This window comes from Sardina pilchardus, chromosome 9 (assembly GCF_963854185.1).
Source record: "Sardina pilchardus chromosome 9, fSarPil1.1, whole genome shotgun sequence".
NCBI classification, from domain to species: Eukaryota; Metazoa; Chordata; class Actinopteri; order Clupeiformes; family Clupeidae; genus Sardina; species Sardina pilchardus.
In genome coordinates this window covers 30,645,147-30,671,980 of record NC_085002.1, presented here as the reverse complement: position 1 = coordinate 30,671,980, position 26,834 = coordinate 30,645,147, and the positions used below count along the sequence as shown (strand labels likewise).

General features: G+C 39.6%; 3 protein-coding genes across 6 annotated transcripts in view; 1 reads left to right on the top strand and 2 right to left on the bottom strand.

Moving 5' to 3' along the window:
* Nucleotides 1–1,077: 1,077 nt before the first annotated feature.
* LOC134092702 (uncharacterized) lies at nucleotides 1,078–3,019 on the top strand. Its single transcript, XM_062545731.1, has 6 exons — nucleotides 1,078–1,338; nucleotides 1,425–1,508; nucleotides 1,661–1,845; nucleotides 2,009–2,156; nucleotides 2,261–2,474; nucleotides 2,639–3,019. Exons 1-6 carry the CDS (start codon nucleotides 1,126–1,128, stop codon nucleotides 2,938–2,940), a joined length of 1,146 nt encoding a protein of 381 aa, XP_062401715.1. The 5' UTR covers nucleotides 1,078–1,125; the 3' UTR covers nucleotides 2,941–3,019.
* An 8,185-nt stretch (nucleotides 3,020–11,204) lies between these two features.
* Nucleotides 11,205–16,462, bottom strand: pdhb (pyruvate dehydrogenase E1 subunit beta). Its single transcript, XM_062544703.1, has 10 exons — nucleotides 16,363–16,462; nucleotides 16,196–16,255; nucleotides 15,598–15,705; nucleotides 14,166–14,228; nucleotides 14,033–14,068; nucleotides 13,546–13,831; nucleotides 13,260–13,370; nucleotides 12,590–12,681; nucleotides 11,776–11,917; nucleotides 11,205–11,665 (listed from the first exon to the last, which is right to left on the bottom strand). The coding sequence occupies exons 1-10, from the start codon at nucleotides 16,396–16,398 to the stop codon at nucleotides 11,520–11,522; spliced, it is 1,080 nt and encodes a 359-aa protein (XP_062400687.1). The 5' UTR covers nucleotides 16,399–16,462; the 3' UTR covers nucleotides 11,205–11,519.
* A 7,618-nt stretch (nucleotides 16,463–24,080) lies between these two features.
* The window catches only part of pxk (PX domain containing serine/threonine kinase), a 43,937-nt gene continuing 41,183 nt past the window's right edge, over nucleotides 24,081–26,834 (bottom strand). For 2 of the 4 annotated variants that reach the window (XM_062544699.1, XM_062544702.1), the window contains one exon: nucleotides 24,081–25,486. In XM_062544699.1, the coding sequence (XP_062400683.1) occupies nucleotides 25,284–25,486 (203 nt within the window). In that variant the 3' untranslated portion in view covers nucleotides 24,081–25,283. The remainder of the gene's footprint in view (nucleotides 25,487–26,834) is intronic. The other 2 variants (XM_062544700.1, XM_062544701.1) reach the window with 1 other exon arrangement.

Sequence of the window (26,834 nt, the reverse complement as noted above, 5' to 3'; positions counted from 1 at the left end):
TTTTCACCATGCTCATAGAACATACTCTTAGTCCTACGCAACAAGTTCTCTATATGCTGTGTGGAGTGGAGGTCAAAATCTGTTTGGAGTTCAAGACGTTTTTTATACAATTCAGGTGTAGGGGCCTGGGCATACTCTCTATCCAGTTGTAAAATTTGAGTTGAAAGGTCTAAACGCTTTTTATTGAGGCTACTATTCTTATTGGCTGCAAAGGATATGACTTGACCCCTTAGGTAGGCTTTTAGGGTGTCCCAAACAGTTAGGCAGGAAACTTCAGGTGTCATATTTGTTTCCAGAAAGAAAGTTATTTGACCTGATAGCCATGTTACAAATGCCAAATCTGAGAGGAGAGAAGAGTTCATCCGCCATTGTCTCCTAGCCTGACCAATGCCAGGGAGGGACAGGCCTAAAGCTAGTGGGGCATGGTCGGATATCACAATGCTATGTAGTTCACAAGAGCGAACATGTGGAATAAGCTTTTTATCAACAAAGAAATAGTCGATTCTAGTGTAACTGTGATGTACCTTGGAAAAAAAAGAATACTCTCTCCTTCCATGATGTAAGAAACACCATATATCAGAAATGCCATATTCAGGAGGGCGCTGTGGCGCAGCAGGCTACAGCGCCCGTACCATTTACGGGTCCGAGTGCCCATGGGGACCCAGGTTCGAGTCCGGCCTGCGGTCATGTCCCAGTCCCACCCCATCTCTCTCTCCCACTTGTTTCCTGTCTACCTCTTCACTGTCCTATATAATAAAAGGCAAAAAGGCCAAAAAAATATACTTTAAAAAAAAAAAAAAATGCCATATTCAGAAAGAAAGGAGCGTATGGGTCCGTGTACCATTCGTTCAATCGATTTTCAATTAGGAACGAAAAAACAATAAAATGGAAAAACTGTTTGTTATTTCATTATTCCGTTTTAGTGGCAGACAAAAATTTTACAATACAATATTTACAATATTTAATTTTAAGTTTATTTCAAATATACACCAATCAAAAACAGTCCTTGTGACTATTTAAATGTTGATATTTCATTCTGTCTGGTTTCTATGCCCCGGAAGTTATGCAGCTATGGTGGCTGGCGCATATTTTAAGTATTTGGAATGAATCAGTGGATGTTCTACCATGGCTGCCATCGAGATCCACGCTAAGTACATCACTGAGCTGTTTGGAGCAGGCAAGACGCATTCAGAAATGTCTTCCACATTGAAGCAACATGGAGTTAAGATGTGCTCAGAGATGAGTATTCGAAGATTCTGTGAGAAACACAACCTAAGACGCAAAGGATTGGTTACCGATACAGAGTTGGAAAGAGCTGTATTGGGCTCGATACGTGAGGTAGGCTATGCACCTTTCACGTTATTTGTCTGGCGATGAAGCAGACCTAGACTCAGATCGTCACAGGCATATTTTCTCATCACTAGACAGGCCCATCGTACGGCCGCAAGTTTATGACTGGGTACCTGGCGTCGGGGGGAGTGCGTGCGGCAGAACGTCGAGTCGGGAAGGTACTGCAAAACATCCATCGGCCGTATTATGAGCAACGCTGTCAGGTATTGGCTCTCTTTGTTTTTTCATGTCACTATATTCTTAATATAGCTTGTCATGTTATGTGTACTGTACATTCATGTGACAATGTCCAATCAAACAGGGTGCATGAAATCTGAACCCCATCCCCTATCAAGGCCGCTACATGGGCCATAAACTGCATATGGACCAAAATGAAAAGTTGGTCATGTTTGGCGTGACTCATGTCCTAGCCATGGATGGATACAGTGGTAACATAGTCGCTCATTCCAGTATGCCTGTTAAAAACAACCTGGTCATCTATGAGGAAGTCTACAGGTGACTCTCTCTCTCTCTCTCTTTCTCTCACACACACTCACACTCACCATGGGACATATTTTGGAAAATATTTTGCCGAATGTTTTGTTAAAGTGCTTTAATATGCAGTGTAAGTAAAATTACACGCTAGTGCCATATTAACCTCATTTGCACCTTAATCCAGATCTGCAGTGATGCGTTATGGGATGTGGGATCAACTCCGCGTTGATCATGGCAGGGAGTTTTACCTGTGCCTGTACATGCAAGAGAAGTTATCAGGACGTAGACACAACACCAGTGGCCCACCATACCGACAAACTGCATCTACAATGGTAAAATTACGCAAATGCAGATTGGGGGTGGGGCACAGAAAATGTATTAGTTAGGGACTTATATGACTAATAGTTATACTCCCTGTGATTTTTGCTATCAACAGAATCATCGCGTGGAGAGGATATGGTCAGAGGTGAACCAACGAGTGAATTATCCACTGAAAGAAGCCCTAATTCAGCTAATTCAGCTGCAGGACCATGAACAGATTGATATTGAGGATGCTTTAACTAAATACTGCACCTCAAATCTTACCCGCACGTTAAGTGAGATAGGCTTATGCAGAATGATTCAAGCATGGAATGCCCACAGAGTACCAGGTATGCTAAACTGCCGAACACGACTACAGCATCATCAGTAACCTATATGCGGCCCACAGTCATCAGATCAGCTCCATGTGTCATTGGATGAGGAGCGCTGCTGTTTGGCCCTTGTCAATCCTGCTCAAATCCATACACCTTCATTTTCTCTTTCCTTGATGTAGGACGTGGGATACCCAATGACCTGGTAGCAGGTGGCTGTCCTGTCAAAATCACAGAGGCGCTACTTCCCAGTGCCTCTATCGTGGCCAATATGTATGAAGCGGAGTTGGGTTCCTCGCTGACTTGGGCATCTGAATTTGCAAATGACCCTTTTCCATCTGAGGAGGACAAATGTCATGTGGAGGAGATGTTTGCACACCAATACCCTGATGTCTCGGTGTTGTTTAATGACGCTGTAAATGCCAACTACATACCGCTTCAAAACGCATTGTGCAACCTTATAGTTACCCGAAGACAGATATAAATACACCTGTGTACCCAGCTGTTAGTGTATGGCCAGAATTCTTTGTATTTGTACAATTGTAATAAAGGTAAAAAATATATAGATTGTTTTCTTTTTTTCCTTTAATAGAAGTTCAGTATGCATCAACAATACATACCGGTAATAACATTTCTAGGAACACTTTCTCTGATAGAAATGAACATCTGTTTAAAAGAACAGAAACAGCTCTTTTTTGAGGTCACCTACAGTAGTACTGTATGTTAAAGTTGAACCAGTTAAACTGACTTGGCAAATGTAACACTGTACTTTAGAAAAACAGCTCTTTTTTGAGGTCACCTACAGTCATGGAGGTATTATAAGAACTGGAGAGAGGGACTAAGTCCCGCCCCCATTCATTTCAATGGCCCATGCTAGGCTAGCTACTTCAGCCAAAAAAGTTTGAAATTGGCCGCAGCCATCTTTGAGAAAATGGTGTTCCATGGGTGTTTATTTCCATCACCAGCTAGAATGAGCCAATTAGGTTCCACGTTACAACGAGACAACATAAGGTACATCGTTGATGAAGATTGGAGAGTGAGAGAAGGTGTTCGTGAACGCGCTCCTATCGTTACAGGCGCAAATGTATTTAATTATTTGAGTTGGGATGGTGGTCGAGAAGTTTGCCCCTTGTCTCGAAATCCTATAATGTGATATTCATATGTCATGATATAATAAACATGGCGAGTCAATATTGAGCAAGAATTCACTTAGCATACATATAAATATGATCCCCACAGTAAATGCTTTTAAGTGACTGTAGCCTAGGATGTTATGTGCGCAATAGGCTGTCTACCCGACGAAAATGACTCTTAATAAGTAGACATGGGATGTAAGAAACGTGTGGATACCAGATATGCTATTTGTGCTGCACCCAGTGTGAATTTGCAGTTTAAACCTACATTTGCAGACAGACGAAATGAAGCCAACGCATATTATAGGCTTACCGGTAGAAGCGCGCATCCATGTGTTATGTTTCGAGCAGCATGCATTTTAAGTCTGCTGTCACTGTCGGAAACTTTTGCCGTTATCTACTGTAGGCTGTGACCCCCAACGCTGCGTTGTTATGAACTAGGCTACAGGTCTGCAGCTGAGTGTTTTAAAATAGTTTTCATAGCCTAGCCTACACGACAGCGAGTAGGTTAATAATTGGGTTTAGTTAGAGAATTTCTTCGCATTTCCTAGAATGTCTTATCATACCTTGCCAACTCATACATAGTCTAATGCAAATAATAGTAACCTATTAGAACGACATTTGCTTTTTCCTTTTATTCACAAAGCCTGGTATAATGATAATGCACAGGCATCAAGTATCGGTAACTTAATCCTAGTCGTCAGTCATTTTATTTATGTCTTCTAGAATGCGTTATCAACATGGACGCGCGAGGACGCTCGTGCCGAAATCGAAACTCGTGCATGAGCTGAGACAGCTCGTGCATGAGCTGTCTCGTGCATGCGCTGGTGCCGGATATGGTACAACCATGGAACGCCATTTTTTCAAAGATGTCGGCGGCCAAATGACATGCTAACTGGCTGAAGCTAACCCTCCAAATCCTGACCCCCTGCCTACAGTAGTACTGTATGTTAAAGTTGAACCAGTTAAACTGACTTGGCAAATGTAACACTGTACTTTAGAAAATCTATTCATACGCATATATATGAATGTATATGTATTCATTCATTCATTACTCCAATAAATCCCCCAGAGCCGACATGGCTTCAGCCAGGCCACCGAGCTTGTGCGGGTAGAAATGTTCTGCCCTGCATTTAGGGCAGGATGTGGTGGTTTGTTGTAGTCTGTCGATACAAACAGCACAGCCAATGATGCTGTTGCAGCAGGTTGAGACGTATGGGTCTTTGACTGGATCTGAAATAATGGAAACAATATTTAAAATATATAATACTGTCTGATGGGATGGAGGGATCTCACATCAGCTGTTTCACTGTATTTCAAACTATCCAATGGTTGATGTAAATGTATGACATGCGCTAGGTGCCCAAAAAGGCTCTAGGAAGGCTTGTTAGTTTCCTGTGGAGCCATGTGTGTTTGAACCTGCCACTATTCTGAATGTAATTAGTGTCTACACAGACCCAGTTGGGTGTTGCACCTAGTGAATCAGTGTGTTACAATAAAGAAGGACTTGTAGACACTTATTAATTTCAGAATAAAGCCTTATTAAACCTTACTTGTACAAATGATACACGCAAATGCGTGTTTAACGGCATCAACCTGGGCTGACGTCAGGTACAGTAAGGTCCTACAATCGGTGCCCACGGAATCCACCAGCTTGTTGATCTTTTCCAGTACTTCTCCAAGGCCCTGGGATGCTAGAACAACTTCCTCAATTTGACACTTCACCTCATCAAGGCCTGTATCTTCATGGCGACTGAAAAGCAGACAGAGCAAACAACACAAAACGATAGGTCAAAACAGTGTCATCCGTTAAAAAAAAAAAGTGTAGAAAACGTACGTAATACAAGCCTCTCAGCAATACAGCTATAAATGACAATTGACATCTATCATTTTGGCTCTATCTTGGTCTCATGGCTGTCTTTACACAGAGGGACTTCAATAGTATTATTTGCCTCTGCAAAGCACACTTACTGTAGGCTAGGTGAGACCTGCCGGCAAATTTGGATTTCACCTGACAGCTCAGACTGGACACCTGCACATCTATCTCCCCTGCTTCTTGTCCACAATCTTTGGCTCCAATAACAAACTAGCTTATCCAAAAGACACACCGAATCGTTGGTCTGATTGGTTGAAGGACTATCCAAGAGTACGGAGTCATTTAAATGATGTCAATAGAGCTTAATAGTTCCGCCCCTCCTCCGAGAGAGCAAGCCTCTTGTGCAGTAGAAATAAAGCGCAGATTCCCCATACTAATGTTAATCTTAAAAGACTGAACTAAGTATGGTGATAGCCAGACTAAAGCACACTAAGAACTTCTATGAAAGTACCTTGTTCTTCGTCTCTTGGGCTGCCTCAAATCTTCCTCCTTCACGGCATAGATCTTTCTCGCACTTTGTTTCCAAAATGTAGATCCTGTAAAAAGATCATTTAATTCAGAATTACTGGATATGGACAAGATGCTCACGGGCACTTATTGACCTGAGGGGCAGTAGTGGCACAGAGTGGTTTGAGCCCTGCATGCTCACTGTCCGTACCAAAGTGTCGTTGAGCAAGACACTGAACCCCAAACTCAGTCCATTTACCATTACCATGAGATAGCTTAAAACATACAGTAAATGGCCTTTTCCCTCCTATCTACTGATCTACTATAATTTCCTAAGTGTAACCAGTGGAGACAATTAATTTTGTGATCTGTGAAGGCCTTTAGAAATACAGAAGCGTATGGGACAAACACGGAATGGGCACAGAACTTTAGCAAAGACATGCTTCCATTTGCTACACCAGACGAGCGAGCTTGTTTTTTCTGCATGTGTGCGAGCAGCATATTTGCGCTCCACTTCCGTTGTCGATTGAATGGGAAAGGCATTCTGAGCCAAAGGCTAAAAGTTAACCAACTAGGCCTACAACTTAAGGTATCACCATCAATATCAAGTTAATGTTAATGTAGTTAAGGCTACAGATTGTTGTCTACATACATTCTTAAAATGGTTTAAATGATTAAAAACGTCACAACGGAGGATGTTTTTAGAGCGTGATCTGCAGACAACTTGTGGGCTATTTTTAGAAGGTGCGCTGTGGGCGCCTCATATGCGTCTCGCGGGCTACCTGGTGCCCGCGGGCACCGCGTTGGAGCTCTACACGCTACTGAGGACCCTGACACAGAGTATAAAATGAACAAATGTATGCCTAACATGTTTTGTTTTCCTCATTTCTGTGTGTAAGGGACCAGGCAGTACGGCAACAGGGACGCAGGAATAACTTAAGAAAAAGTATTTATTTTACAAAAATAACCAAAATCCATGCCATAAGCAAATGATTAAATAAACAATAGACTAACAAAATAAAGTCTCAACTAAACTGAGGTCAAATAAACAGAACTTAAGGAATACAGAACTGAATGCAAACACTGACCTAACCAAACTGAGACATGAGGGGAGCATATATACTGACAGATCGTACCAATAAGATACAAGAGGGTAAACCACATTAACATACAATTGGACAATTCGACAGGAGGGCAAATACAAAGACGAGGCCAGTTTAAACTAATAACCAAAGTGAGAAACTAATATTAACTGTTACTGTAAATTAATATAAATAACAAACAAAGCATAAACGTAATGACTAAACGAAACATAAGATCTTCCTCTCCCCCTGACGTCACACGACTGGTGGTTGCAGCCAAAGGACTCTTAACGGCACATCTGCCGAACCTCGGGTCCTTTACCGGAACCAGGAAGTGTCTTGATGTTTCTCCTCACAGTCACGGTCGCTTGCGAAACAGAAAATGTAAGTAACGGAAAAACAGAAACAAGACTGCCTGCACTCAGCCCTGTAGCTGTGAAACGTAACCAACATGTGAAATGTTAAATAAAGTAACAAATCCTTAACGAAGATAAACGTGTTGTGATTTATGACGATATAAAGTAAATATTATCAATATGAACGAACAGAAGCTAACGCGAGTTATCAGTGTAGTGGAATGTATGCATGAAAGAAAAATAATGTTACTTATCAGTATAGTGACATGTATGCGTGAGGGATGGTGAATGTATGGAAGTTGCGGCACTCGCCACTTGTTGTAGCACTCTCATGTGCGGCCGCGGCGCCGGCCGTCACACTGTGGGAGAGTGCAATCGTCAATGCTTGAAGTAACAAAGGTGAATTCCAACAGCATAACAGGCCATTTTGGCACATTTTTTTGTTGGCACTACTTACACGTTTGCTTGTGTTGCTCATTCCATGATTGCCCTATGCTAACAAGCTATACCTCATTGTAAAGGTGACAAATCAACGATAAAAATGACATGAAACACTTTACTGGTTGGTATTACTAAAGGGGAGATATAATGGGCCAAAGTCAAGTTTCCTTACTTTTTGTGAGCGGTTTATATATCCTTTTATATATATTTAAATAATATTGAGACAAAAATCACTCCATAGCCACATGTTCCTGGGAGAAAATAAAACGCCTAAACAACCCAACAAATCATGCAATGGTTAGAACAATCTAGTCACTATATGCAAGAGGGGGGAAGAGAAAAGGGGGGAAATTGGGTAATTTACCTTTGGATGATTCCTCACCGTAATATCTTCAAGGCACCTCAGACACACATGAAATGTTACCGCTTACTCTGGGGAGTAGGATGCACCAAAGCTCAATTGCAAGCGTCATAACAAAGGAATGTTTAATGTAAATGGAATATTGTCTTTTGTTTTGTATACATTTACAAAACACTCCTAAAACCTGCTTTTTTGTAGAGTGTGTAGATTGATGAGGGGAAAAAAATATTTGAATCAATTTTAAGAGGAGAGGAGTTTTAAGTGAAGCACTGTAAATACTTGTACCCACTGTACCCAATTAAGACGGTAACCCCCACTTTCTGAAATACCCCACTGGTCTTGACTACAGCTCTACATATCAGGTGAGCCATCCAAACGGTTTTCTCACTATGTGCCCTATCATGCAGGCGGCGCAGTGAGCTTTCGCGACTTGCGCAACCTATCATTACTATTCTTTGTGAGTGCATCCTTCTTTTTTCCGGCGCAAATGTACGTTTTCTAGGAGATGATATCGCACCCTATAACAGGCGTGTCAGGGAAGAAAAGAGGTGTGATCCGGTGCAAAGCTCGCCAGTCACTAATATGGATGCAGAAAGTAAGTGCGCCACTCAAGGGGTCAGGATTTGACCAGAGACGGTTTATAAAGCGAGACGACTCATATGAGGGTCAATTCCGGTTTCCCTGTGACGTAGTGCCACTCCCATTTAAGAGGCAAACGGGAGAAATAAACCTTATCTCGGATTATGACCATTCCCTTAGCCCTACATTCAGCAATGCAAGTAACGAACCCATATTCTACAAGGCACACGTCTTTCTAACATTCCCACATTGAAATCGTATTTTCCAGCGTGATAAATACATAGAAAAATAACTTTGTTCACGACCTGTCCCTCCTGACCTGACCTGTCTCCGCTAATTGCGCAGGCCACCTATTATCAACGGCACACTGCTTCTGCTGCTTCTACACTGGTCTAAACCGATTACTCGTCACTGATCACGGCCAGATAGGAGGCGGAAGTGGACACCATTTAATTCCATTGAAAACCCCCTTTATGATTCATCTTAGTAACTATACAATCTTTGATTTGACTCATTAGCTTCGCCGATTAGCAAGGCACTTCCTCGTCTCCATTTTCCAGAAATACATCATGTCCGGTGCCGTTTCTCCTCATGCTGATTGGTGGCTGTTCCACTCTCAGCTCATGCACGAGCTTAGTGTGGGCACGAGCTCTCCTTCTGTACCTTACGTCAATCAGTAACACTTTCGGTGGCAAGTGTAGATGCGGCGATGTCCACCGCAGTCAGCTCAACGTCGTCTGGCCCTCCACCTACCGTTTTTTCTGGCTTCTTTGGCAGGAGAGCTTTTGTTTCCCCCTTCTTCTAACATTGTATCTTTTGCGACACTGCTCGGCAGTCCTCTTTTTGCCAAAAGATGAAGATACAATGCCAGACATTTTCTCCCACATCTGCTTGACAAGCAAGGGTTTGGGAGTATTCCTTCCATCTCTAAAGATTGCTTGCTCCCGTACCTTTACCTCACGCATGAGCAAATCGGTCTCTTCTGGAGTAAATCTTTCCTGACGCCCAGGTAATTCCGCCATGATAATACCAACAGGCCATGGAACAATGTTTACAGTTTTTCTCAAATGCTAAAACACAAAAGCCGATCCTCTAAACCAAATGACCAGTTGTCTAAACACATTTACTAAATCTAGCCACAATTTTTCAATACCATAAACACATTTCACATGAAGACACAATTCACAAAACACAATCCTCCGTTCTCATAAATCTAAGCACATTTTTCCTTGCTAAAACACATGTTGCAAAACATATTCTCAAATGAAAGCTCATGTGATGCAAAATGCTTGCCACAGTCACCAATAACTGAACACAATGAACACACCTGGTGTCATTTATTACACACAACGACTCATAATTGAAGACACTTGTTGCTAATGCGCACAGTGACTGTGGTGTGTGTGTGTGTGTGTGTGGTGTGAATGAAGAAAATACTGTAAAAGAACTTCACACCCTGATCATGTTTTCAAGAGTACTGTTGTGTGCAACAGATTCTGTTTTGTCTGAGTTGTGTTACAGTAGTGTACTTGCAGAATTTTCTGTGCTCTTCATATGAAACTCACAACTATAAATGAAGAGCTCTTTTCCAAAACGCTATAAATCCATTTTTGAAAACATTACTGTACTGTAACAAAACATGTTACTGTATTTACAGTAATTGTGTGTTTCAGGTAATATCAATAAAATATTTTTATTGAGTAAAGATAAATTACAGTAACTAAACATAACCCAATACAGTTTCACTGAAGTTACTTGAGAAACAAAATTTACAGTAAAAAATATATTTATGAAAATTCATTAGTAAAATGGTGGATATACTGTAGCGTTTTGGAAAAGAACTCTTCAAATGCCTAATCCTCTGCAGAGATCTAAAGTTACTCTAAAGTTTTTTTTTTTTAAAAATATGCATTGGCGGTTATGAAACAAAGAACCTTTATTCTAACAAATTGAGCATTGTGTTTTCAATTGTTTTGCTGAAGTGTGTAATGATGTGTATAGTGTTTACATTTTTGAAAGCTTCGAGCTGCTCTTTTGGTGTGAAAGTTTGAGTTTTGAAGTGAGAAGGTGTGGTTGTACTTATGTAGCTTTAGAATAGGGTATTGTGTTTAGACATTGGGGAACATGGAGGAAACGTTTGTGAAATGTGTTTTAGCATTTGAGAAAAACTGTAAAGGGAATGAGAGTGTGAAATCGGATTGGTTTACTTACTGCATGCTACGCCCAAAAGACACCCACCACTAATTAACTAAATTAAAACAACCCCTTTTGACTGTGCGCCGAGCGCAATGTTCTCTTTTCACGCAGTCATTATAGCCTTTTGCGTTCAGACCGCCCCCAAAGAAACTTGCGCGTTTGACTTGTGACAATGCGCATTTGATCCTGAGAATAGAGCCCAATGTGTTATTAGCTAATATTCCAATATCAAATATCATTCAACTGTCAAGACAAACATGCATTTTATCATTTCATGTGGAATTCAATTTTGTTTATTGTTGATTACAATGGAATTTACAATATCATAATACACAATTTACTTCTTTGACAACCATAATAAATATTCCCTCTTCCCCAAAACTGTTTAAGGATTCTGATCAGTTGATGAAGGAAAAACAAACCCATACAAAGACTGCTAATAATGTAACGGGGATGGGACTATGGAGTCCTAGACTAGGAGTCTCTCTGGGATGTTCACGGCTGCTACTCATGTATATAAATGTAAGTTTGTAGACAAGGGATTAGGGTCCAGGTGAGCTATATTGATAGAGTGTGAATGACATCTGAGAAGTTAAACATTTAATGTCTTCTTGACAGAAAAAATGATATCCTTAATCTGAGGTACACTATTGTCTTCCAAAATTTTGGCATAGGGCATTGGGATATCAACTCCTGTTACTCTCACAGCTGGGGCATCCAAATAGTTGAAAGCTGGACCTGGAAGCCATGAGAAAAAAAATACAAATCACTATAATTCAGAGGGGTACCATAACATCTTTAGTACCAAGCATGGTTTTTCTCTCAAATCAGGCAGCACAAATACTCACCCTCCATGATTCTGGCACAAATCTCTGCACCAACACCAAATTGGGGCCAGCCACCCTCAACAGTCACGAGGTGATTTGTTTTCATCACACTGGCTTCAATGGTCTCCACATCCAGGGGTCTGATGGTACGCAGATTTATGACCTGGGCGCATAATTCATGACCGGTAAAGCACACAAAACAACAAAGTCACTTAAATGAATCGCAGAGCTTTTTTTGAGCAGTTGACATCTAGGACAAAATATTGATTTCACTTTATGGAAAATTCGGCTCGTATGCCATCTACCCCAGATAGATAAGCGGATACATACCCTTCTCTTCTCTGTGTGTGCAATAACCCAGCCTGACACTCCCACTGTTAGCCTAGCTAAGCGTAATTCACTGAAAGTGGGTTACACCAGTTAGTCTGTGGCTCTCTGAAGTGACAAAATAGACTTTCTAACACCAGAATGTTCTGATTTACATGCTGTGACTTGTGTATTTATGTAAAAATAACTATATAAAATGAGACACTGTAATCTTTGTAAGCAGATACATGGGTTATTGCATGCATACAGTAGAGAGCTGTATGTATCCTCTTATCTGACTGGAGTAGACAGCAATATTTCCAAAACTTGACGGATTTTGCCTGGCAGTGTTTTTGCAGTGTTTTAGTATTGGTATCGAGACATTTAGGCATGGTATTGTATTGCAGTCATCATCTTGGTGTCATGTCAACATAAAGTGCATTCAGGAAGTTCAGACTCCTTTTTCTTAACTTGGTGTAAATGTTCCTTTTGGGTCATAATGTTACTAATGACAAGCAAAAAGTCTCACCTCACACTCAACACCCTCTTTCGCCAGGACTGCTGCAGCATCAAGACAATGGCCAACCATACGGGAATGTGCCACAAGAGTGATGTGATTACCTGTGCAAAACAAAATATGGACATATTACAAGGGGGCAAAGAGTACGTCACTAAAATCACAGTTGCGCCAACCAGTACACCACCATGACTATGACTGAACCGTAGTCTACATGATCAACTTAACACACCGGAATATAAGCTTGCAGTCGAAACTGGTGAAATGTCACTTACTGTAGCCATGGTCACATGACATGGGTATTTTGAACCACATTTCGGAGCAGTGTTGTGAAACGTTTGCGCTCGAAATATTTGTTACAAGCATTACTTGCCTATAAATTGGGGGCTTGTTCAGTTTGGGTTTGTTGTCTGTTAATTAATAAGGCGTTAATTAATTGTTTGCATCTTGGAGACGTTTGCAGTTGGATTTTCTTTTTGGGTAGAAGAGGATTTTCAGATCAGAAAAAAGAGGTAAGTATTGCCACATTTATATGCTGCATTTTGAGTTTAACAAATTCTCCCAATTCTGTGCAATGATATATTCAACTACAGATTTGAATGTCTAGTGACCATGTTTTTTTAACGCACATGTTGGAGTGGTGCATTATGTCTTATTTCTGGATTCTGTTTAGGGCACCTACCTTGTCTTTCAACTTTGGCCTTTCCAATAGGTACGGTGAAATCCTTGGACAGGGTATCTTCTGACATTTCAAAAGCCACACCATACATCAGCTCATTCTCAAGGAACACCACTACAAGATAAAATAATGTCTATTAAACAGAGGCTATTTTCCATGCTGATTGAAAAAGAGCAAAAATACTAAGACTGCTGCTTGTCTGTTACCGCCATAGCTGCTTCTACTATTACAAGGTTATCACAGTGAGAGATTCACAGGAATGGTATCATCATTTATACAAGCCTCCAACCTGGGTTATCATCTCGGATAGCTGCTTTAAGAAGGCCCTTGGCGTCTTCGGCGTTCCATGGGCTAACCACCTTCAACCCAGGGCAATGAGCGTACCAGGCTGCAAAGCACTGGGAGTGCTGAGCTGCCACACCTGCTGAGGCACCGTTGGGGCCTCTAAACACAATTGGGACAGGCTGCAGTCCTGCAGACATGTAGTAGGTTTTGGCAGCAGAGTTGATTACTTGGTCGATGGCTTGCATGGAGAAATTGAAGGTCATGAACTCGCAGATGGGTCTGAGACCAGCCTGAATAGATTTAAGTTTGTATTCACATAACCAAGAACATTTTTAAAAATATATTCTCCCAACTCTTAAAAGTGTTTAACACCCAAACAGAATGCTGAGTCATTATTACTACAACTGGAAAAAACTAGTGCATCATTATCTAATGTAATATCTAGACTAAATTCGGTCTCCATGTACCCCCACACAGAAAAAAGGACTCACCATTGCAGCACCAACAGCAATACCAGCAAATCCCATCTGTGTAGACAGCATAGATATTGTACTTAGTTGTTCAACAGTTACATCTAATAAATTCTTGATAATCATTAATATATCCAAAAGAGAGAAACCTTACCTCAGTAATAGGTGTATCAATGATGCGTTTATCGCCATATTTCTTCCAAAGACCTCTACTTACCTAAAATAGCCCAAAAATGTAATAAAATAACAGATAGAATAAGTTCATTATTCACTGTATGAAATACAAAACGGTGAGCCTAAACGGTACTTAAATAGGCCTTTTACACCTATGTGGATATTCCATCTAAAATCAGCTGTTTCCAGCTGTAATTATAAGTCAGTTATAAGAATAACAATGTCTACACTATGGGTCTGTCCGAAGCGGAAAACAGTTGCCTGCAGATATCAAAGTACCAGCTCAAAAATTTGTTTTAGATGGCCTAGCAAGACGACAAGAGACAGAACTCCCTTGCAAGGATATTAGAAAGCAGAATAACATAACCGCATCAACACCTGCCCACAATTAAAAAGAATTTAGGATGTTTAAGGCAGCATGACATATATAGGACACGTCCACATTATGCATCGTGATACAATAATTCTGCCATATTCAATAAATTACAAGACACAATATCTGGGCAACTGAAGACAAAATACTCCAAAAGCAAAAGCAGCAATTATATATATTGTTCACTATGTTGTTATTAAACTATGTCAGTTTAACAGAATTTGACCATTGATCTTAAACAATACACAACAGAGTGCATACAAATCAACCCTGGACAAGTAGGTGGAGGGTAGTCCTCTGAAATGAGAATGGTTGGGTGAATAAATTAGTTTTCAATTGTCTTGAGTCTGAAAAGAAATGTGTCAATGTTTGGTGCCACAATAGACATAACCTGAATATCACAGTTATCATATGAAGACTTTTTTTCATCCCACCCCTTGTGGGACAACTGCCATGCACAGAGTTGACTGTTGTATGTGTTAACGTCTGTTGCTCTCTGTATTCATACGGCTCTCCATCATCTTCCCAATGTTCAGAGGTCCATTAGTTCCGTATAGAGACCACTGACAATGGCAATATGTTTTGTGATACTGATTTTCTTCTATCATATAATTCTGAAAGTAATCCGTTCAATTATCACACTAAAACTTCATTGAGAGTGAAAGTCATCAAGTAATACATAGCAATACAAAAAAGTTTTGCTATGGTTTGGGGGACACAATTGCTCTACTGTGTTTTCCATTCATGGAGCCAGGGATGTGCACACAAAGACCTTTTTTTCTATGTCAGTGCCCTACTGAGCACTGACAGAATGGTGCGATAGCATACTGTGAGGAGATATGAATTGGCTGAATGTAACAAAAAGAGTTAGGGGTCAGAAATCACTTAAAAAGCTGGGAGCCAAAAGTCTACTAAACAACTGGACATCACTGATAAAAACTCTTCTACTATAATACAATTCATTATTGAACAGTAGAATGAGAGGAGTGATTGCAATGGGCGGCATGATTATAGCCTCAATTATCCAGAGCTCACTGACCTTGTAAGCACCATCATACTGTGCCACTTCTTCACCCAGTAAGAACACCTTTTCATCTCTCTCAAGCTCCTCGTCCATGGCTTGGTTGAGAGCATCTCGGACAGTTACCTAGGGAATATCACTTTAGATTAGCTGACATAGATATAATGGTCAAGCCATAAACTTAACTATGTCATTGAATTTTCTAATTTAATAGGCTACACATGAGCACAGGAGCAACCCAGGGACACTTAGATTTATTTTCGAAAGCTGTTCAAATAAACAGAAAGTGACTCAAGTTGGCTTCAGTAATTACTTGGGGAAAGGCAACACATCACAGTGTAAACAAAGATTCTTGATTACTGACCCGCTTTAACCCTCTCTGGTATAAATTAGCAGGTAGCACATACGTTAGCATGCTGAATATACAAGTTAAGCAGCTTAGGGAGGAGTAACGATAACTAATTTTAATCGAGGAGGAGCACAAGGGAAAGATGACAAAGCGTTTAAGAGTAGGTAAACGTAAGCAAACATTTACTAACACAGTGACGTTAACGTCAAATGAAAAGCTTCATCAGCTGACAACTCTGCTGAAGGTTAGAGCATCGCATTGTCAAACCTGCAAAGAGGCCGGCGACGTCCTGTGTATCTCTCTTCGTAAGACCACCGACACAGCATTCTGAACCACATCAAAATAAACATAACAAAATATAACATTACATATAGGTCGGTTGTTTGTCGACGGACAGTTGTTTGTTGACATAAAATTATATTCTTAGTACTTACCTTCCCCGAACGAAGAAAGCACCTCAGAGACGCCATGTTGACCCTGTCCTCTGTTGGAGGCGGTTGGAAGGAGTGGTTATGTGGTGAGGACGCGCTTCCAATCAGAATGAGCGTTGTTGGATCAGGCAATGTTTCCTTCTTCTTTCAAAATTTCTTACCGACATACCAACTTGGTGCATTACTGCCACCAACTGTTTGGGGTGTGAAACATGAATGCGGAGGCCCAACCGCAGTACGAATGAAATGTAAATTGTCATCCTATGTACATATTTCATAGGCTACATAAATGTAACTCAAAAGTGAAGCTCACTTTTAGTGGGCAGCCACTCTTTGCAGCTATATAACAGCCACAACTCTTCTGGGAAGACTTTCCAAAAGGTTTAGGAGTGTGTTTATGGGATTTTCCCCCATTCTTTCAGAAGCACATTTGTGAGGTCACACACTGATGTTGGATGAGGCGACTGGCTCTCAGGATCCGCTCCAATTCATCCCAAAGGTTTTCTATTGGGTTGAGGTCAGGACTCTATGCAGGCCAGTCAAGTTCATCCACACCAAACTCTGTCATCCATGCCTTTATGGACCTTGCTTTGTGCACTGGTGCACAACTATTTCAAAAAGCAATTCACACATTACATTTCAAATTAGTGTCTATTCATTTCCTTACAATGATCTAACTATCAATTGATACAACTGCTCAAAATGATAAGTAACTGTTGCATTACTCTTAATACATAGTTGTATGGAAAAAGACACACAATCTTCCATGTTTACTGCAAATCATGAAAGTTTCAAGATACTGTAACGAGATTCACTGTCACCAATTAGACTATATCCATGGATGTAGCCTAATATTTTACAATGCTTCATCAGGTTGTCTTTTCTTTTCTATTTCATAGCTAATTATTTTTACCTTAATTCAAATAGAGCGTACGTAGCAACCGGCCAACATCAGCAGAATAAACAAGAGGGGCACACCTGACATAAAGTCGATTTTCTCCAGACTGGAATGCTCAAAAATGCTAAAAATGTACCTGAAGTGGTCAGAAGGGGTTGAGGGTCATGAAACCGTGCCCAAAATTCACATTCCTAACTCTAGAGAACGGAGATCTTCGCATATACTTGAAATTCTGATCTATGTCCTGTCCATAGACTTCAATAGAACAGTTGCCCCCCCCCCCCCCTTGCGATTAGGGTTCCAGGAAGTGGCTTCTCATGAAGTATCTTGCTCCGCCCCTTAATGATCTTTGCTACTACTAAATGTCTTGACAAAAAAGCTGTTGGCCCTGTGGCATCAGACTTAACAACCGAATAGATTCATGGATGAATACTGTAGCTGAAATGTATAAGATGGAATAAATAACAGCCTATGTAAATCATGAAATGGAAAAGTTGTTTCATATTGGGAAAGATGGTTTAACTACACTATATTGTCAAAAGTATTGGGTCACCTGCCTTGACCCCCAAATAAACTTCAGTCACATCCTATTCTTCGGTCCACCTTTTGCAGCTATGACTGCTTCAACTCTTCTGGGAAGGCTGTCCACAAGAATTAGGAGTGTGTTTAAAGGAGAATTCCGGTGTGATATTGACTTAAAGTGTGTTGAAACATGATACCTAGTGTGAGCGTTTGTCTCAGAGCTGATCTCGACCTGCCCCCTGCACTCAGAAATTTGCCGCTAGTTAGCCGATGATGCTACCAACAGGTTTTCAATGGGGGTGCCTCGGCATCGGCTTAGACATGCAAATAAATCACTCTTTTACACCATTTATGAGGCTCAAAGTAGCTCCACACTTTATTGGTAGACTTCTGAGGGCCCTGACATTTAAAACGAGATACTGAGAACTTTGGAAGTGCACAGAAAGTTTATTTAAAAAGACCGTTTACAAGCAGTACCTTCATAGAATCTCTCCGCTGGCCGCCATATTGTAATCATGTTGCGATAAGCCGGCTGACGAGCACGAACGAACAGGAAGGACAGGGGAACATATTGCAAAAGTAATTCCATAGGAAATGTATAGTTATACTGTCTACAAGAGCATGATGAGTACACGGTATCAACAAAGCTCAAAATGTTTGCAATATGTTACCCTATCCTTCCTGGCTTATTGCGACTTGATTACAAGATGGGGGCCAGCGGAGAGATTCTATGAAGGTACTGCTTGTAAACAGTGTTTTTTTTAAACTTCCTGTGCACTTCCAAAGTTCTCGGTATCTTGTTTTAAATCCTTGCAAAACCTCATAAATTATATGGATCACTTAACAAAAATATCTGGTTTGAAGCCTAACTATGGAAAATGCCATATAATGAGATTAGGTTCATTAAAACATACACATTTTACATTACCATGTGAAATGCCAGTGAAATGGACGGATGGAGCCATTGATATCCATATAGGCCTACCAGAGAATATGAAAGAAATAGCCAACCTTAACTTTAATATCAAATTGAAAAAGCTCTCTAAAATTGTACAGCCCTGGCATGGAAACAAACTAACCATCTTTGGTAAAACAACACTAGTAAATACACTGATTGCGTAACAGTTTACTTACCTGATGCTAGCTCTACTAACACCAGCTGAAACTTTTTATAAAGAATACGAACATCAAATATTCAAATTCATATGGAATGGAAAGAAAGATAAAATCAAACGCACATAATGATTATAATGTAGGTGGAACAAAATTGCTGAACTTGAGAGCTATGAATCATTAAAGGCCTCCCTCATACCCAAATTTTACTTCAATAAGGAATGGTTCTCTAGTAGACTATTAAAGAGACCCTATGCAACATTCTGCAGGAGACGATCGCTCCTTGTTTACATCTGGAAGTCTGAGACGAAGAACCACGCTTGCAATTTATATATTTAAATATAGCCTATACATGTATAAATATACACGCTAAAGCTGTCGGGGAAGCTCTGCAGAGAAAATGCAAGCATAAAACGAGCGAAAACGAACAACGAAACCGAAACCAGAGATGAAATCGCCAAACCTGCATAGTTCCTCTTTAAGAAAGGCTCACCCTTTGTTTAAAAAAAAAAAAAAAACTATTTCCATTTATACAAAAACAACTGTCACCGTTTTTCACGATGAAGGATATTTTTGCCCATAGGCGTAATTTGCGGGGGGGTTACAGGGGTCATGACACCCCCAAAAATCATATCCAGCTAATATAACCCCCCCCCCCCAATATCATCACATAATTCAGATTAAACTAAATATGAAATATTTTGAGTGAATAACTTTTGTTCGTTTTCTTTATTCATTTCATTTTCCAGCAAGATAGTACCATGTTTTAAATATTCTGAAATGCACCTCCCCGCCCGACTACTTGGTATTACCCAACCTGCGTTCTCTACCGAAAGTTTGTTTACTATTTTGCGCAGTCGCTGTGATGAATGGTTAGAGAAAGCCGAGAGGTGCATGCTAACGGGTGGGAAGATGAAAAGGACATTGAAAGGCAGCCAGACACCATTTTTTTTTCATTGTTGGTTGACACCAACCTAAAATAGGAAAAATCCTGACCAAACAGAGGTATACCCCTATTGCTAAGTTAGCTGTTAAATTAGCTGATTTGTTGACTGGAGTTGGCTGGCTAGTGCAGGTGCGCACGCATACTGTACTTTATACATAGCCTACACACGGTTAATGACGGTCCATGTGAGCAGGCTTGCTCTTGGGAAACATTGAAACAACATTAGTATTAGTATTAGTATTAGTATTATTTTGGAGCAATCTTAAGTGGGCAAAAGGTGTTTAAAATGCTTTCCAACATTTTCACCTCTCTCAAACCATATGACCATTAACTTAGATTTTTATATATCAGGAGAAGAGGGAAAGAGAGGGAAATGGCCAAGGAGGTGATAAGAGAGAGGTGACCAGAGGGAGAAGGCGACAGAGGAGGTACAGCAATCAAAGAAGGAGAGAGAGAGAAGGTGGTGACAGAGGAGGTTCAGCAGTTGAGATAACCAACACACACACACACACACACACACACAATCAATTAAATGGAATCTGCCACTGCTGGCTAGTGCTTATTAAACACTGAATTTAACTACTGCGTCATTGTGGCACAAATAGTCAAGTGAACAACTGCATTTACATTGTAATATAAGTGTAGCCTAAATCAGTAAAAGTATCATGATGTACAGTACCCTCCAGAATTATTGGCACCCTTGGTAAAAGTTGACTAAAAATAGGTATAAAAAATAATCTTTAGGTGATTTATTGTACTCCCACAATGAAAACAATGAGGAAAAATATACCCTGCAAGGCAAGCAAATTTATTCTGAGAAAAAGGAAAATCTCATAAAGAAATAAATATTTTTAACAAAAACAGCTTGCTCACAATTATTGGCACCCCTGAAACATATTATGTACAACATTTAATAGGAGCATTTTCCTATGTAAATGCAACATTTTAAAGTAAATCAGAGTGTCTGTGAACTTTCAGAAGTAGTTCATGACGTTCTTTTTCACTATGGTATGAAAATGAAGTCACTCAGAGGCTAAATCCTCTAGTCATTTTTCAACATTGGAGAGACAAGAGAATACACTAAATTGAAATAAAAAGAAATTGTGTTGACATTTGTAAGTAAGAGAATGTCTATGGAAACTAGGTATTTTGTTGAAAATGCCTATATTTTCAGTTAAAATGATGACTAAAAGGTTCTAATCATCTGGAAATGTGGCAAACATGCTTGGACAAAGACCCCTGGCTATTTTGCTCCCAAGCACAGTATAGAGGATGGTATGATAGGCAAAAAAATCCATAAGAACCACTGTTGAGAGTTACAGACAAAGCTATCATCTTGGGGTCACCAAGTCCCCCCCAAAAATCTTCAAAAGTGACCTCACTGCTAATAGATTATTTAGACAGCATGTCAGGTTAAAGCTAGTAGAGTCATTTAATGAACAATGTAAATGGCAGGAGTTACTGAATGGTACCATGACATGTCTGGGAGTGTGGTCTATTGTCAGATGAAAATAAAATTATGCTCTTTTGCTAAAAACACTTAAGGTGTCTTTGGCGTACATAGAAGAATGACTATACTAAAAAGAACCCCATGCCTAATCAGAATTATGGTGGAGGGGCTGTGCTATTGTGGGGCTGTTTTAATTCCCAAAGGCCTTGGGAACCTAATTAAGGTGCATGGCATCATGAACACCAAGAAAAACCTGAACATTTTCAAAGGAAATCAAACAATCTCTGCCAAGGCCCTAAAAGTTGGTCATGATTGGATCATTCATCAGGTCAATGAACCAAAACAAATGCACAGATCAAAACAAATATGGTTTACTGAACACAAAATCAAGCTTCAGACATTGCCATAGCAGTCCCCTGATCTAAACTCCATAGAAAAACAGTGGGATGAGTCAACGAGAAGAATGCACAGGTGTGGACCTAGCAATCTGGACGATCTGGGGAGGTTTTGTAAAGATGAATGGTCTTAAATCCCTTACTTTGTATTCTCAATCTTAATGGGGTGTCAGAGAAGAATATTATATGCTGTTTTATTGACAAAGGGAGGTTTAAGAAGGTATTACAAGTAGGGGTGCCAATAATTGTGAGTGACGTGTTTTTATTAAAAACATTTATTTCTTTATGAGATTTTCCTTTTTCTCAGAATAAATTTGCTTCCCTTGAAGGGTGTATTTTTCCTCGTTGTTTTCATTGTGGGAGTACAATAAATCACCTAAAGATTATTTTTTAGACCTATTTTTAGTCAACTTTTACCAAGGGTGCCAATAATTCTGGAGGGTACTGTATCTCTAATACAGGAACGGCAAATTAGCATGCTTGTGCACAAGAACATTATTCAATAAATAAATAAATTGATAAATATGCCGCAAGTTTAACCCCCCCCAATGGTAGACCCAAAGTTACGCCCTTGTTTTTGCCGAACTGTCTTCCTTTTTGACAGAGGCACTGCAAAGCTGGCTGCACTTTTAGTACCAACCTCCAGAGAACAATGAACACATTTTACAACAAATGCTATGGTTTAACTGTAATATACTGAGTGGAGGAGCCACAATGTTCTTGGAGCATATGTTTGGAAAAGGTATAGTGTTCGTAAAAGATATTTTAAAAGAAGAAGGGGGGATTATGTAATACTCACAAATAACGCAAGTGTATGGGCAAGTATGTACTCTGCAACAATACAATCAATTAATTGGAGCCCTACCACAACAATGGAAAAAAAAGTTAACGCAATTGCAGGTTCATGCTCAGTGTGTAGACCAGATATAAAACAGACCAGGTGGTTAAACAAAAAAACAAAGGTTAATAAAGAACTGTATCATTTTTATCTACAAGCTAAAAAACTAGTGGCAATACCATATAACATTTTCGACAGTTGGGAAAGAATGTTAGACATACCAATATCATGGAATCAAGTCTTCAAAACATTGTATGGAACAACAATAGATACAAAAGTAAGATATTTTCAATATAAGTTAATTTATAAGTGCTTAGCTACAAAGAAAATGTTATGGATTTGGGGGAAAGAGTCAACACCAAATTGTCGATTCTGTAAGGAGGAGGAGACCACAGATAATTTTTTCTGGTATTGCTCACCAGTTGGATTGAAGTGGAAAGGTGGTTATTGAAGTATGATGTAAAATTGCGGATGGATCTTTTCACAGTACTTCTGGCTGATATTTCAGCGGAAGCTCAACAATAAACATACATGAATTGAGTAGAGGGAGACTAAAAAACTATATTAAAGTTTATTGTGAAACTGAATGTATGATATCTGAAACCAACAAAGTGCTATATGCAGAAAGATGGAGTAAAATAAAGGAAGTGGAAGGATGGAACAGGTAGAAGCGAATGAATACTCCTAAACGCTAGTGTTAATTCAGGAATTTGTTGTCTCTTGGGGATTGGGGTGGGGCGTGATGTTTGTGTGTGTGTCTGTGTGGTGGGAGGGGAGGGGGGTTGGAGTAGAGGTGGGGTGTTAAAAGAAGAAGGTGTTATGGTGAGAGAAATATATGAGAATATACTGTATACAGAACAATATGCTGAGATGTTGACCAAAGTATGCTGGAGTATAAAGCTTGGTTGAGGAGGTGGTGTGAGGGTGCTTTGATTGTGGTAAAATGGGAGATCTGGACCAAGCAAAATGTGCATGTTTTGAAATGTACAAATGTGCATAGGCAAGAATAAGAGCTTCATTGTACAGTGAAATAATGTCAATTGTTTTCAGTCAATAAATTCTGCTATTCACATACAGGAAATGTTGACTAAGCATTGGATTCAACTTCATAAATTCACACAGACCTTTTTATGAAGACACAGTAAATATTAGATTCACTCACCTAATATTTACAATCTACACACACATATTTAAATATATATTTCAATATGTATATATATATATAAATATGTGTGTGTAGATTATATATATATTAAAAAAATCTGTGTAATAAAGTGGAATTACACAAGGAGTATTGAATATGTGAATACATTTACTTACAAGCAAGCAAGCCGTATAACAAGTTTCACGTAGATTGTTGGCCCTGGTCAATCAACCAATATTTGGTTTGAAAAATGGAAAAACATGATCCCTAAAAAAGAAATGAAGTTACATCTCCCTCTGAGGGGTGGACGCCCGTGATCAATGAAATTGATGCAACATGATGTCATGATGCCAATAATGTCAATACAAGTCTAAATGCAAAGAAGCTGGAAAGCTAGCAAATGTAAAGACCAAGCTCATTTTGTCAGATTTATTTAAAATTTCATGACCATTCCATCAAAAATAATTCATATCTACACAATGTTTTCAGACAACTCAAGCAAAAATGTTCTATGCTACTACTAAGTAAAAACAGCTTGAGGCTGCACCTTAAGTGCTTCAAACAGTGGTTGTGGAAGATGTACAAGGTTTCAGCAAAAGGCAGATAACCAACACCATATATTAAAAGAATTCTTCTGCTGTATTACACAATACATTTTATATCATTGTAAACTCTTTTCAAGACCACTAAGAGAGACCATGTGGTAAAGTGCTATAGAGAGAAGATAAAACTTCTTATATATTCAATATAACACAAAAATAATTGTGGCATTTATCTCTTCAGCTTGTTTTGCTGCTATGTTAAATACATACAAATGCATATACAAATGGAATGAGTTTTACTTCAATGGCAAATTTGCAGATTATTTGGATTCCTACTACTGTCTAATTTAGGTTTGAGTAACACGCTCATGCTAATTCCTGAACGATGCACATCAACATTTTTGCATGAAGCAAAATGTAGACACAGAACATGGTTGGTGAATAAACTTATGTTTTTGGCATGGCGCAAAATGGAGAACAAAGAAGCAAAATTCACTTCAGTTCTTACATATTTATACTATATACATATAGGCACAATGGTACAAAGTGGCACAAATTCACAACTCAAACAAACCATCTGTTTCATTTGAGTGCATATTCAAATAATCATAGAAATGTGATTGAGATTAAGATGGAACAATAAAATTATGCAAAGTAAAAGAATGCAGCAGATGTGAACTGAAAGTCTGGCCTGCAGCTATGAAAATTATGGTAACTGAAAATAATAATAAAAACACAGGATCAGGTGGTTCAAATGTGTACCTCCATGGCACCTTTTTTAGAGTAAAACTTTCAAACATTCAGATTAGAATTGAATCGCAAATTGAAAAGCTCATACTGGTTTATGCAATCAATAAAGCAAGATTATGAAAGCCTTTCAAAGAGGGCATTTAATAATGCCGGACAACTGAAGAGACTGGAAGACCAATTAAGATGTGTTGTTTGCCCAATTACTTTATCTTCATAAATACAAAGCAGTATGTCCTGTTCTTCATGTGTTTTACCCTGAAAGACCATATGACAACAATGAACCTGACAAAGATAAAGCAAAGGGAAGTGTAGAGCTCTGTTGCACCTCAAATGAGGGGGTTACTGCGGTCGACGGTCTCTGCTTTCTTCAGCTTGCCCTTACTGAAGCTCTGGATAGAGCTGAGAAGGGCAGTGCGGCCCAAACCACTTGATGATGAAGGAGCCAGGGGAGGGGGGCCAGAATCACACGGTGACGGCACAGTAGGAGGGAGGGGAGGAGGAGGAGGTGGTGGGGGTGCCTCAAAGGCTCCTGTGTCAATCAGAAAGCACTTGTTCAGTTCATTCTGCCACTCATTCTAAAGAACTCTAAACTCAATTGCGTGCTAGGGCTGGGAGATATGCCAAAAAAAGAGGACACATGTAACTCATCGCCTAGTTACTAGTGGCCAGATTTAAATCTCTCATTTCGGCCTATAGAACACTGACTGGATCTCCTCCCTGCTACTTTAGTTCATTGATCAAGATGTACACTCCCAACCCGCCCACTACGGTCTTCTGATGAGCGTCTGTTGTGTCGACCAACCATAAACGCTAGGTCAATTTCTAGATTCTTTTCATCAGTGGTTCCATGTTGGTGGAATGGGTTGCCCAGTACTCTCCGTTCCAGCAACAGTTTTGAATCTTTCAAGAGGGTCCTTAATAGTCTGGCTATCACCATACATCTTTTAAGATTGAACATCAGTATGCGGAGGCTGCGCTTTGTTTCTACTGCATTAGAGGCGTGATCAATGGGCATCTTTCAAATGACTCCGTACACGCTTAGATAGTCCTTCAACCAATCAGACCAACGATCCGGTGTGTCTTTTGGATAAGCTAGTTTCAGATTGGAGCCAAAGGTTCTGGCTGGGAACAGAGGAGATACTGTAGATATGTAGGTTTCCAGCCTGAGCTGCTGGCCGAAATCTAAATTCGCCGAAAGTTCAGGCAGGGTTCACCCAGCCTAGGGGCTTAAGGCATATTTGTTCAATGCACTTAGTCTATTGAGCGTTTCTTTATGTGTTATGGTCTGTATAATATAGTATTGTTTTTGTTATACTAAGTCCATTGATTGAATTGACGTTGTTGTTTTTATTTTTGCTATTCTCCTTAAATGTAGCCTTACCATGCCATAGTTATTGTTATCATATGATTGATTAATAACCTATTGTTTAATTCCTATTCTCCTATATTTTCATTGCTTATTTATCATTAGGTTATTGTTTGAAATTATATTGTTTATTGATAATATTGCTATTCTCCCATTTTTTGTAATTGTTCATTGTTAAATTAATTTGTATTGTAATAACCATAACCATTAATAGTTATCGTTTCTGCAGTACAAAGACAAAGTGCAGTATCTGGCAAAATGTTTTTCTTTTGCCAAGTGCATGATTCACATGAAGTACATCATAGGCTGACCTTCAGGCTGACCTTGGCTACAGTGGTAGTAGTTTGACCATACAGTCAACACTGCAGTAACAAACATTTATGGAAAGGACATCACCAAAGCTTATGATGATTTACCATCATTTTTGTTTGTTTGTTTTTTCTCATTGAAAAAAAAAAAAAAAACAGGAGGGAAGCAACATGAGCAATTCAAAACCTTTCACATTCTTTGT